The sequence below is a fragment of the Bubalus bubalis genome, chromosome 19, assembly GCF_019923935.1.
Source record: "Bubalus bubalis isolate 160015118507 breed Murrah chromosome 19, NDDB_SH_1, whole genome shotgun sequence".
NCBI lineage: Eukaryota > Metazoa > Chordata > Mammalia > Artiodactyla > Bovidae > Bubalus > Bubalus bubalis.
Window position 1 is genome coordinate 23,330,350 of NC_059175.1, and position 12,225 is coordinate 23,342,574.

Here is a 12,225-nt window from a genome sequence, read left to right on the forward strand (position 1 = left end):
TTTTGATAGTTTGAAATGTTCTCTTGATTTCCTTGATTCCAAACGTTCTTTGGCAGCCAAATGTTTGCTGAAAATTCCCCTGATATGAAAAATCCCATATAAAGCCCACTCCCTTGGGAATAAGAATATCTGTGGTATTTGTATTTGAAAGGGAAAAAAAATCTGAGTGATTGGCTTTCTTTTTCTTAGATGCCAAATGGAGAACAGAATCATGAAAGGAAGTAGAAAAAATTTCTTTTCTATTTATTGATAGACTATAGATAATAGTGATAGTAAGTAATAGATATACTCTCACTTTATTCCATAATCTTTAAAAATGCTACAGTGCATCCGAGGAGAAAAAATAAGAGAATTATTGAGAATGAAATAGCATTGAATTAGCTATTTAAATTTATTGAAACAAGTTTATACTTAAACCTCATATACTAACAGAGCAGTACTTCTCAAACTATCAGTGGTAAACAAGGTCTTCTTTGTTGTTGTTTCAATGTCAAATGAATTGCAGATTGATACTTTTGTAAAACAAAAATGTGCCAATGTCAAATTTCTTTAAGTTTCTAAATACTTACTTTTAATTTCTGTACTTAGCTATTGAAGAGTAATAGTTAGCAAATAGTTTATGAACGGGTGCCAGCCCACGAAACCATGCAATTTGAGTGGCACCTGTGTTCAAAATAAGCAAAAAAAATCCATTTTATAAATTTGTATATATTGATTTTGACTTGTGACATTACTTTATTATCTTTCTTGGATTAGAATTTTTTAGACAACTTCCCTAGCAGTGACATCCTGTCCTTCATTGCAAGAATATTCCTGCTGTTCCAGATGATGACTGTGTATCCACTTCTAGGCTACTTGGCTCGTGTCCAGCTATTGGGTCATGTCTTCGGTGACGTTTATCCTAGGTAAGGGCTCTTCTCTTGACCAGCAAGATGTGCCAAGCAACAAATGACTGTGCAAACAGGTCAGTTTAAAATGTGACTGATCCTTTTGCTATGAAACTTTGCCTAATGAAAACGATTACTAAGGATAGACCTTTGGTATTCTTTTCCCAGAAGCGCTTTAAAAATAGAAGCTGCTCCCTTGTCCAGAATGATTTAAAGTTAATTCCTGCCCATGTAGTTATGTTAGCTCTGATATCAGCTATATTTATCTTGTGATTTAGTTGCTATTAAACTACTCTTTGCCAAGAAGTTAGTAGTATGTAGTAGTACCTGTGTTAGTAATGTATGGCTAATGAGAAGCAACTCATTTAGTTATTTGTATTTACTTGTATATTTATTACCATTCATGCAGTTTTACATAAACAATAATGGTTTAGGATTAAATGAGATACATAGCAAGTTTAAATTATTATTTGCTTCTGTAACGATTGCTATAATTTTTAATCTCTTATTGGTGATGAAAGAGTTTGAGTCCTCTTGAAAAATCTGTTCAAAGCTAGTCACCCTCATCCAAGAGAAGTTTCTATTTACTGAAACTTCCTTTTGGGCCCCTGGTTAATGCCTACTCTTACATTAAGTTTTATTATAGATTATTCTAGTAAAAAGTACCTCGGAGAAGGCAATGGCACCCCACTCCAGTACTCTTGCCTGGAAAATCCCATGGACGGAGGAGCCTGGTGGGCTGCAGTCCATGGGGTCGCTAAGAGTCGGACACGACTGAGCGACTTCACTTTCACTTTTCACTTTCATGCATTGGAGGAGGAAATGGCAACCCACTCCAGTGTTCTTGTCTGGAGAATCCCAGGGGGAGCCTGGTGGGCTGCCGTCTGTGGGGTCGCACAGAGTTGGACACGACTGAAGCGACTTAGCAGCAGCAGCAGCAGTAAAAAGTACCTAGTCCTAACCTATTTTATTGGGAATAAATTATCTTAAATGAAGAAAGCTTTTGGATAAAATTTGAAAAAAGTTACATTTGCTGTAACCAACTAAACAAGTGGTCTTAACCAGTTTATTTGAAGTAAAGTAATGCAGTCTTTCCCCTCATTTAACCAATAATTGGTTATAAGTATGTAGTTTTAAAAACAGAAAACTTTTAAAAGCAAACATCAAGAGTTACCAAGCCTCTGGCCTTGACAACAGCAGCAGCTACAGTTCTCACATTGGATTTCAGTAAATGTAAGAATCCTGTTGTGTTTATATGCCCTGCCGTATTTACTAATAAACACATTTTAAGTCATAGATTAAAAAAAAATTCTAGGTAAATGCATTATTCCTGTTTTCTGCCGTTATTTTGCATAATGTTGGCTGTTAGAATGTTTTCTCTTCTTGGAAAAAGTCTGGAATTTCCCTCTTGCATTCAGATTACATTTCTTCCCCTACCATCAGGAACACATTATCATTTACCCTACAGTTGCAAGTACTCTACACACTGCATACTTTGGAGCATACTTTTTGATCTCAGGACCCCTTTACACTCTTAAGGTTTATTTGAGGACCCCCAGGAACTTTAGTTTATGTGAGTTATATCCATCAATATTTAACACGAAAAATTAGAACCGAACTTTTAAAATGTTTATTAATTTACTTTAAAAGCAATAATAAAGCCATTACTTGTTAACATATAAATGATATTTTTGAAAACGAACAATTTCCAAAAAATTTTCTTTTACATTTCAAAACTCTTTAATGTCTGATTTGCTAGTAGATCACTGAATTATCCTATTTTCTACATTCATTCTGTTGTAATATGTAATTTTTGTTTAAATATATGAAGAAGATACACCCTCCCATGGACACATAGTTGGAGCAAGAAGGAAGTACTTTTAATAGGCTTTCGAGATCACTGTGGATATTCTTCTTTGTTACTGTGCCAAACCTTGACAGGTGGTAGTTTTTAAAAGTTAGTTGAATCTGAAACTCAGTTACATTAAAAGCCATTGGTTTGTCTTACAATTTGGATCTTCTACCCATGTATGATTTTATAACATTAGGTTTAGTCATTTGGAAAATACTGGTTTACTGAGTTCTATAGATCTTCCAAATATTGACCCATTTCATTATATATTATCAAAACCCACTTTCGCTATTATCACCACCAGTTGCATTATAAAAGTCTTAGATATTGCAATACTGTCCCGCTCTCATGGTGGCAAATACCAGCTCTCCAAATTCTAATTTTTACTTGAAAGCTCAATGTTATCATTGGCAACACAAACTACCAGTTGTTTTTCTTGAAATGATAAGATCATATCATTTATTTTTAAGAAAATGTCTGTCACATACCCAAATCTAAAGAACCATAGTTTGTCTGTCTTTCAATTAAAAATGGTCTTTGGAAAAACAGCACGGTTGTCCCCCAGTTCAGTTTCACAAGTGCTTTTCCTCAAGGCAGCCATTGTACTTCAGTATGCAGCAGATGTGCTTTATTATATACTTCCTATTTGATCATACAGAATATTAAAAAGATGTTTGTTCAGAGTATGAGATTTTGCACCACAACTAGAGAAAGCTCATGCACTGCAATGAGGAGCCCGCGGGTCACAATGAAGACCCAGCGCATCCAAAAACAAACAAAAAACAACATTGAAGTATGAGATTTAAAAAAACTAATAATTTTCAGTCCTTTATCAAGGACAATTTTTAATAAAACTTTTTTTTGAGAATGTTTGGCAGTAAAGAATACAGTATAGAATACAGAGATAGTTGCAGCTACCTCTATCCAGTCTAAGGGGGCAGCAGTTTACCCACCATTGCTTTTGCAAAGCATGTTTTGTCTGACTGGAAAATAATTTTTACCTCAGAGCTTCCTGGAAGGGAATTGGAAACTTCCCTGAGGTTCGCGGTTACACTTTGAGAACCACTGCTTTGGAAAAATACACAAAATTGTTTCCTTTTACAATACAGAAATAACAGAGGCCCAGCCAATGTCTCAAAGCTCTGAAGCAATTTTAAGGTTGGAGTTTTTAGATAAATAGTAAGATCTGGAAGCCTGAATATCTTTGTAATTTATCAAGATATATGACTAACCATTTATTTGTATAAATAATTTTCCTCATTTTTAATTCTTTCTGTAATCTTTCCCAGGGTTTAATTAACCTCTGATAACTTGGGCTCAAAATATTGCTTTGATATGTAACTTTGACTTTTAAGGATCATTTTGGGAGGAAATGGAGTTATTTCTCAAGCATCACATTCCATCTACCATATGATTATTTCTGTCCCAAAATTGATTTCACAAGCCTTGAATTGTTAACATCTAGTTCAATTTACTTAGCTGATATTCTGTTCATGGTAAATACTGAATAGCTTTACATGACTAAATCTGAAAAATAAAAACCTGCCAATTTTGCCTTTCCCTTGATAAAATTTATTTTTCTAATTATAAAAGTAAAATAATACTTTACAAAGGAATACTATAAAACATATGAAATTTATCAGGTGTAGAAATGAAGAAAAACTACCCCAAATCCCAAATTGTAACACAATCACTACTCCCTTTTAGTGTATTTCTTTCTGATATTTTTTCAAACATTTTAAGATTTTCTTGTGTAGTAAAAATCTAACTAGCTTTTTCCTCAAGTTGCCTAGATAGATTTTTACCATCTAGGTAACAGTGATTATATATTTTTAACATTTTAAAATGTTTCCATCAAGTAAATTGCTACCCTGCCATGTATCTAGGATGCTTCTATCTTTTTACAAATCAGTTCAGTTCAGTCGCTCAGTCGTGTCCAACTCTTTGAGACCCCATGGACCGCAACACGCCAGGCTTCCCTGTCCATCACCAACTCCCGGAACTTGCTCAAATTCAATGTCCATCAAGTTGGTGATGCCATCCAACCGTCTCATCCTCTGTTGTCCCCTTCTCCTCCCGCCTCCAGCATCAGGGTCTTTTCCAGTGAGTCAGTTCTTCGCATCAAGCGGCCAAAGTGTTGGTGCTTCAGCTTCAGCATCAGTCCTTCTAATGAATATTTAGGACTGATTTCCTTTAGGATTGACTGGTTTGATCTCCTTGCAGTTCAAGGGACTCTTAAGAGTCTTCTCCAACACTACAGTTTCAAAAGCATCAATTCTTTTTACAATTCAAAAGCATCAGTTCTTTTTACAAATACCTTTATGTTAATAGTTTTTTAATTTTCTTATGATATTCCACCCAAATGGAATTACAGATCAAAAAATGTAAACCCTGATATACACTACCAGTTTGCTCCTACAGAATTTAATCTAGTTATATAATTGCAGGAAAGGGCCAATATCACTGTCCCACCACCAGTATTGAGTACTCCTGTTGCCTTCTATTTATGCTGTAATTTTATTGTCAAGTTTAAGACATTCTCATTTTAGAGATGATAGTGATGAATTTCATTCTCACATTGTTATAATTTGCCTGTTTTTATATTTTTTCTTTCTCCAAACTCTCAACTTTTAGCATTTTCCACGTGTTGATTTTTAATCTGTTTATTGTGGGAGCTGGAGTGATCATGGCCTGTTTCTACCCAAACATAGGAGGAATCATAAGGTACTGCCTGTAAGGGAACTTTGCCCCTTTACATATTGGTCTTTATTTTTATGCTTTTCCTATTGTTGTTGTCTTGATATAATTGTTTAAAATTCCAGTGAGTATTTAAAATTGATAACATTCAAGTGCAGTTCACTGGTGTCAGTTAAGGGGCTCTTTATCTTCCACTTTTGCTTATTCCTCACTCTAGAAGCACCATTTTCCTTAGCCTTAGGTACCTTCCCCTTCTCTTTTTCTCATAATTTTCCACTGTATTTCTTTTTATCCAAAATAAAGTTATTTTTAACATGTAACATATAACTTCTTGGGGTACCTGGAAGGTCTCTAATATGTCAAGGCTATGTCCTAACTTTCTTAATCCGTTTCTACTCAAGAACATATTTCAGTGTCAATTGTAGTCAGAAAGTTTAGATCCCAGATGGCTCTTTGCTTAATATCCATTCTCCAAATATATTGTGATAGATTGAGTAGACTGGGATTAAAGTTGTGACCTCAGATTCTCATGGAAAAGTGAAATTTATAATGACCCGATTTTTCTTCCTTAACCTTGTAGAAAGCAGGACTGAGTTACTTTTTTGAAGACCCTTTCCTATAAAAGTAGCGAAAGACAAAAGAGGAGACCTTTAGCCTGACACTTGTGAAATATAATGGATTTACAAGTTCCCTTTAAGCTATTTATAAGGAAATTAAGTATAAGGAAGGAAAGAAGTAAGTGTAGGTTCCTCAGTCATGTGTTTAGGTATTTTTGTTACTATCTTTGATAATTGTGCTGAATACCAACAAGACATTCATCTGTTCTCAGTCTTAAGCAGATGCTTGCAGTCCTTCAACAACTCAGAATTTATAATTAGTTTATAAAAGATCAAAGATAGGAAGCCTATCTCCAGATGTTTCTGAGGAAGTAGCCATAATCACTGAGATACAGAGGAACTACAGAGACTTGAGAGATGAATAAAAAACTCTGTCAAGTAGATGCTATACAGATGAACAGGAAATAGTATTTTATATTAACTTAGCAAGTAAAATAAGTTTTAAACTCAGATGCTTTATGTCAACAACAAATGAATCAAAAATAATTTTATTGTAACATCCAATTGAGGACGATTTAAATTAACCTATATTTACCATAATTGTAAATCAGAAAAATACAGAATGAATATTAACCTAAAGACTTTTTTATTCTGCAGGTATTCAGGAGCAGCATGTGGCCTGGCCTTTGTATTCATATATCCATCTCTCATCTATATAATTTCCCTCCACCAAGAAGACCGTCTCACGTGGCCTAAATTAATCTTTCATGTTTTCATCATTATTTTGGGCCTGGCTAACCTGATTGTTCAGTTTTTTATGTGAAATAGTCAACTGCCTTCTCAAGATCTTTCATGGTATTTTGAACTTTGACAACGGTTCCACATAAATTCACTTGAAAACGCTGTTCTTGCTCTGACTGTAAATGCTTTCCTAAGGTCATTTGATAACAAGGAAATAAGGGTCCATTAGTCAGTAATTATTATTAGAGTGGGGAAAAGGGCAGTAAGAGTGGTCTTAATCTCTTTACCTTTCTCATATTCACTCATCTCTTCATTCTCACTGTCTTTTCCAAGTAGAAACGTATGCTCTAGGAAAAATCCTGCTAGGTTTTACTTTTAGAGATGTAAGGTGGGTAGGTTTATTTTGGCTACAATCAAGATTCTCAGGGTGTCACAGCAACTGTATTGCCAGATCCCATTTCTGTTTCAGTGATTCAGTTTCATTTTATTACTTGCTAGATCATTTCTTCAGTTTGCCCAAACCTTTACTGTTTTGGACAGTAAACCAAATACCTCATTTTAAAAAAGTGTCCATGACATCAGTGTTAGTAGAATTCTTATGTGAGTCCTTAATATCTGTTTTTAAAACAGGAAAAAAAAAATCTACAATGTCAATACAGACCCCATGGTTGTGAAACTTATACAAAATAAAGGAACTAGGAGAATTTGTTGCAGTCTGACTCCTCTTTGTTTCTGATCCAGTTCTAGTTCCCCAGCCCCAGTTTCCATAGGAACAAGTATGGCTGCCCTCCAAGACCCAGTGGGCTCTTTTGCTTTTTTTGGATCCCTGAGGATTGCATAGGATGTGATGACTGGACCAATGAGGAAGAGTGTAAGAAGCGTGGAAGAGAGAGATGTATAAGGTGTTAAGGGAATAGAGAGGAGTCAGAAGGAGTGAGACCTCCTTAAAAGTATATTCTTTGCAGGGGGTGAAAGTGATTTCTTCAACACATGAAAAGATTACTTCTGTTTAAAGTATGACCTCCAGAAGGAGACCACCCCCACACAGCTTACTTCTGTAACTGGCAATGTGAAAGTGTTAGGTACTCAGTCATGTCTGACTCTTTGCAACCCCGTGGACTGTAGCCTGCCAGGCTCCTCTGTCTTTGGAATTCTCCACGCAAGAATACTGGAATGGGTTGCCATTCCCTTCTCCAGGGCATCTTCCTGACCCAAGAATACTGGAGTGGGTTGCCATTCCCTTCTCCAGGGCATCTTCCTGACCCAGGTATTGAACCTGGATCTCCTGCTCTGCAGGCAGATTCTCTACCACCTGAGCCACCACAGAAGTAATTGACAGGGTAGAGATTAAATCCCCATAAGAAAAACTACTTGGATCTGAGAAAAGGATTAGGGAATCTAAATTCTTGTAATTAAAACTTCTCTTTTCCTTTCAAACTAAAAGTTAAACCAAAATCCAAATCCATGTCTTCCATGTAATGAAACCTCTATGTTCAGCTGGAAAAGGTAGTTTTCTCTGATTTTATGGTCACATTAAACAGTATTGTGTTAATACACAATTCCAAAATAATACATAAATTTGTTATTTCCTTCCTATGAGAAAAACAGATGAAATGGTTTTTTAAACCTGGTAAAGAGCCCCAGATTCAAGACCAGCTGTTCTTTCTTTCAGCAGAGGTTTCTGTCTAGTCCACAGACCCGTACCTACAATGATGACCTATATTGCCTAAGCATTAGTAATCAGTAGTGTCTGACTCTTTGCAACCCCATGGACTGTAGCCTGCCAGGCTCCAATCTCCATGGGATTCTCCTGGGCAAGAATACTGGAGTGGGTAGCCATTTCCTTCTCCAAGGGATCTTCCTGACTCAGGTGTCGAACCTGAGTCTCCTGCATTGCAGGCAGATGTCTTTACCATCTGAGCCATTAATACACCATATATTACCTAAGCTCTTTTTTAAAAAGTCTGTTTATGAAAATTCTCCAACATACACGAAAGTAGGAAAAAAAAATGACAAATTCCTCATATACTCATCCCCTATATTTAGTACAGTAATTATAAGACTTTGCCATTGCTCACCTATCCCCCAGTTTTTCTTTTCCACTGAAACTTTCTAAAGTCCATCTTGGAAGTTATGTCATTTCATCTCTATAAACCTTAATACGCACTAGTAGTCTCTTGAACGTAGTTATGTTTATTGAATGAGACGGTCTTTCTAAAGTTTTTGTTTGTTTGTTTTTAGCAAAAACTGCTGGTAGATTCTAAGTAATTAGAAAAATCTGCATTAAATATCTGGATCTTTGTGTTAACCTCTCTCAGAACAGGAGTATAAGATGGGAGAAAGTGTGTCTGAGCCTGAGCATCTTTGTGACTTGAGAGTTTTGTTCAGTTGGAGACACAGGAATCAAAAACCAGACCTTGAGAGATCCCTGTTTATCCCGTTTCCTCCCTTGTCTTTAAAAACATGAGAGACAAACTTGCATTGCCTTTTTTCAATGATGTTAAAACACTGGAATGTTTTAACACATAGAAAAAATGATTTGATATGTTTTTCCCATTTGATAAAGTGAATATGAAAGTGAATATATTATTTATTAAACTAAAAACCAATGTGGATATTTGCTTTTTGTTTTCTTTGAGAGATTTGCTAATTCAGAACCTCCAAAATCCTATGTTAGATTTATGCTGAGTGACTTTGCCTCCTTAGGTTTTTCTTCACAAAGCCAGCTCCTTTGGCCTGGTGATTAGCTTGGTTGGAACACTGTGTGAGTCTGTGTGTCCTGGCTCACACATTAGAATGATGAGATAAGGTCCATTCCAATCATTCTACAATGAATTTTAGACTTTTTCTACTGTCATCTCTTTGAATTTCTAATTAAATTTCTTTTACTTTTTGCTCTGATGTGATTTATTTTAGTTTCTTTGAATTTAGCTTAGTTAACACATAATCAAGGACATTTTAAAATTTAAGTGTTTGGAGAGCTCTTCCTTGGAAAGGCTCTGGATGAATATGTAGTATCCTAATACTAAGCCAGAAAAAAACAAAGAAATATGCTTTGACATCTGACATGTGTGGGTATTCATCCAAAACCTGGTTCATCTTCACGCCCAAAGAATGCAGTGGAGGAAAGAATAAACTTACCCACAAAAGGGACTGTTTTAGAGGGAAATATTCACTTTATTTACACTAAATATACTTTGCAAATACAATGCAAACTCTAAATGGAGAGACTTTGGTTCTACTTGAAGTTTATTAGGATAATTTTTTAATCTATATTTTAACTTACTCCACACATAATTGAATAACACTGTCAGGGGAGGGGAAATTTCCCCCCGTCCTTCTTTATTCTTTTGACTGGTCTAATAATTAAATTGACCCAAGACAGATTAACAGGAGAAAAAAACAAAACAATTTAATTCACATATGTGGAATTCTCATAGAAATAAGATTCCCCAAATGATCAAAGCAAGCTCTTTATATATCATTTTTAGACAAAGAAAGAAATTGGTGAAGATTTAATGTATGCTAGGATAGCAAACTAATGAAGTAACAAGTTTGTTTAGGTATCTGTTTAAGCCTTGAATTCCCTAACTCTGATGATAAGGATATTTTCTAGTCTCCTGGTATAGGGAGGATTCCTTCACCTTAGAGATTTACTTCTTGCTTTCATGAAGGAGGAGGAAATGAGTGTTTTTTATATCTTTTTTTCCTACCAGCTGTTTCTTAAGTAACTTCATTTCAGAATAATCAGTATACCACTGTGCCATATCTTGGGGTAGCCTGCCCTGAACCTCGACACTGCAATGTTCAGTACTTTGGAGGAGGCAAATATGTATAAGACATCATTGATATCCTAAAGGAACTTCTAGTCTAGTAAAGGAGCTCTGCCTGCAGTTAACTGTGACACAGGGTACCGTCAGACCAAAAGAAACAGATCCCTTCCAGTTGGGATCCTTAGGGAGGGCAGGTAAGGAAGCTGAGTGGTAAAGAGGCAAGGATAACTGTCCAAGATTTTAGATCTTTGATGCATTCACCATCAAGTGGGATCTTGTAAAGTGTAATTGCTTTTGGCAAACTGCCTCTAAATAAGAGGTTTAACTGCTTCTGTGTGCTATTTCTTGTTCTCTTTGCCTTTTCGCACTGCCTTGTTCACTTCTGTGAATCTTGGACAGCAAAGTGCAATTGATCAATAGGGGAAATAATCAGTAATACACTGGGCAATATGAACAGAAAGATTCTATAAAATTTTCTCCCCAAAAACTTATTTAAATATCAGTATTCAAAATGTCAAATGTTTGGGCCCATTGATTAGAGCAGGAAATATTGATGTTGCTTGTTCTCTTTACAAAGCACTGACCTATTGCATTTTAGAATCTGCTGCTGCTGCTGGTTCATTTTCTCATCCCAACTCAAATGTCCAAAACAAAATCCAAACCTCACTGATACCTAAACAATAGAATGGTGCATTAGTTTGTTGTCCAAAGTGGAACGCACACAACGCAGCCTGGCTGGCCCCAGTTTCACAGTCGACTGCCGACTTGACTTCTGATTATATAAACATGTATTGCAAAACAGCTCTGACGGGAACCTCATAACCTAAACAGTATTCTCTGAAATGTAATTTGTTGTCCTTTTATATTAAAGAAGAAATTAAATCAAAATTATTTTGATGAAAAACAACTCTGGGATTCTGTTTAATTGAATTTTGCTGGGAAATGCTATTGCCTACTGGCACTGACCTCAGAACAGGAGTCCATCTTTTGCTGGGTCAAACTTCTCAAGTGACTCTGCGTGTGTCCATCAGGTCATCCAAGCGACCGGTAAGTGTGTCTCACAACAGGCCACATCGCGCCCTCCTTCGTGTTCTAGATCTTAGAAAAAGTTATATGCTTCTTTATGTTAACCAAAACCTAAAATGATCCTTTTTGAACAATAAACTGTTATGACTTCTCCCTCTAAGAGCATTTCACAGTGAATGTGGCACTTCAGATAAGGGTAGCCCAGTTTCTGGTATAATCTTACAGAGCCATTAAAGGCAATAAAGAGCTCTGTTTTCTTTAAGTTAAAATTCCTTTTGTTCCCAATTTTTTTTCATTATTTCTCAACTCTTCTGCAAAGATAAAATAAGGCTATGTCTTTTTAAAAGATTAAAATTTTCTCCTTTCTCTTCATTCATCTCAGGCCATAAAGTACAGGATTGGGATAGGGTTTAGAAAGAGCACACTATGCAAAATTTTCCTCCTTTGGGTCTCTCATGATAGTCCAAGTAATCCAATTGTGTTTGTTCCCAACAGACACTTTATACACTTGTTTAATTAGTCAGTGAATTAGTGATGCAGATTCCACTTTAATGAAAAACAGTAATTGCTATTTTTAAAAGTTTTTTGTTTCTACTTGGGAGTTACATTAACCCCCATTCCCCCCCCCCCCAAAAAAAGTCAACAATATTGGATCAATCAGGTTCAGAATTAGTCCCTTGGTTGATATTTAC

General features: G+C 35.8%; 1 protein-coding gene across 7 annotated transcripts in view; it reads left to right on the forward strand.

Annotated features, from left to right (window-relative positions):
• SLC38A9 (solute carrier family 38 member 9) overlaps positions 1-7,438 on the forward strand; it is a 91,110-nt gene extending 83,672 nt beyond the window's left edge. For 6 of the 7 annotated variants that reach the window (XM_025270523.2, XM_025270522.2, XM_044932648.1 and 3 more), the window contains 3 exons: positions 757-905; positions 5,374-5,463; positions 6,651-7,438. In XM_025270523.2, coding sequence (XP_025126308.1) covers positions 757-905; positions 5,374-5,463; positions 6,651-6,816 — 405 coding nt within the window. In that variant the 3' untranslated portion in view covers positions 6,817-7,438. Of the gene's footprint in view, positions 1-756; positions 965-5,373; positions 5,464-6,650 lie in introns of all 7 variants that reach the window. The other variant, XR_003104949.3, reaches the window with a different exon arrangement.
• Positions 7,439-12,225: the final 4,787 nt, after the last annotated feature.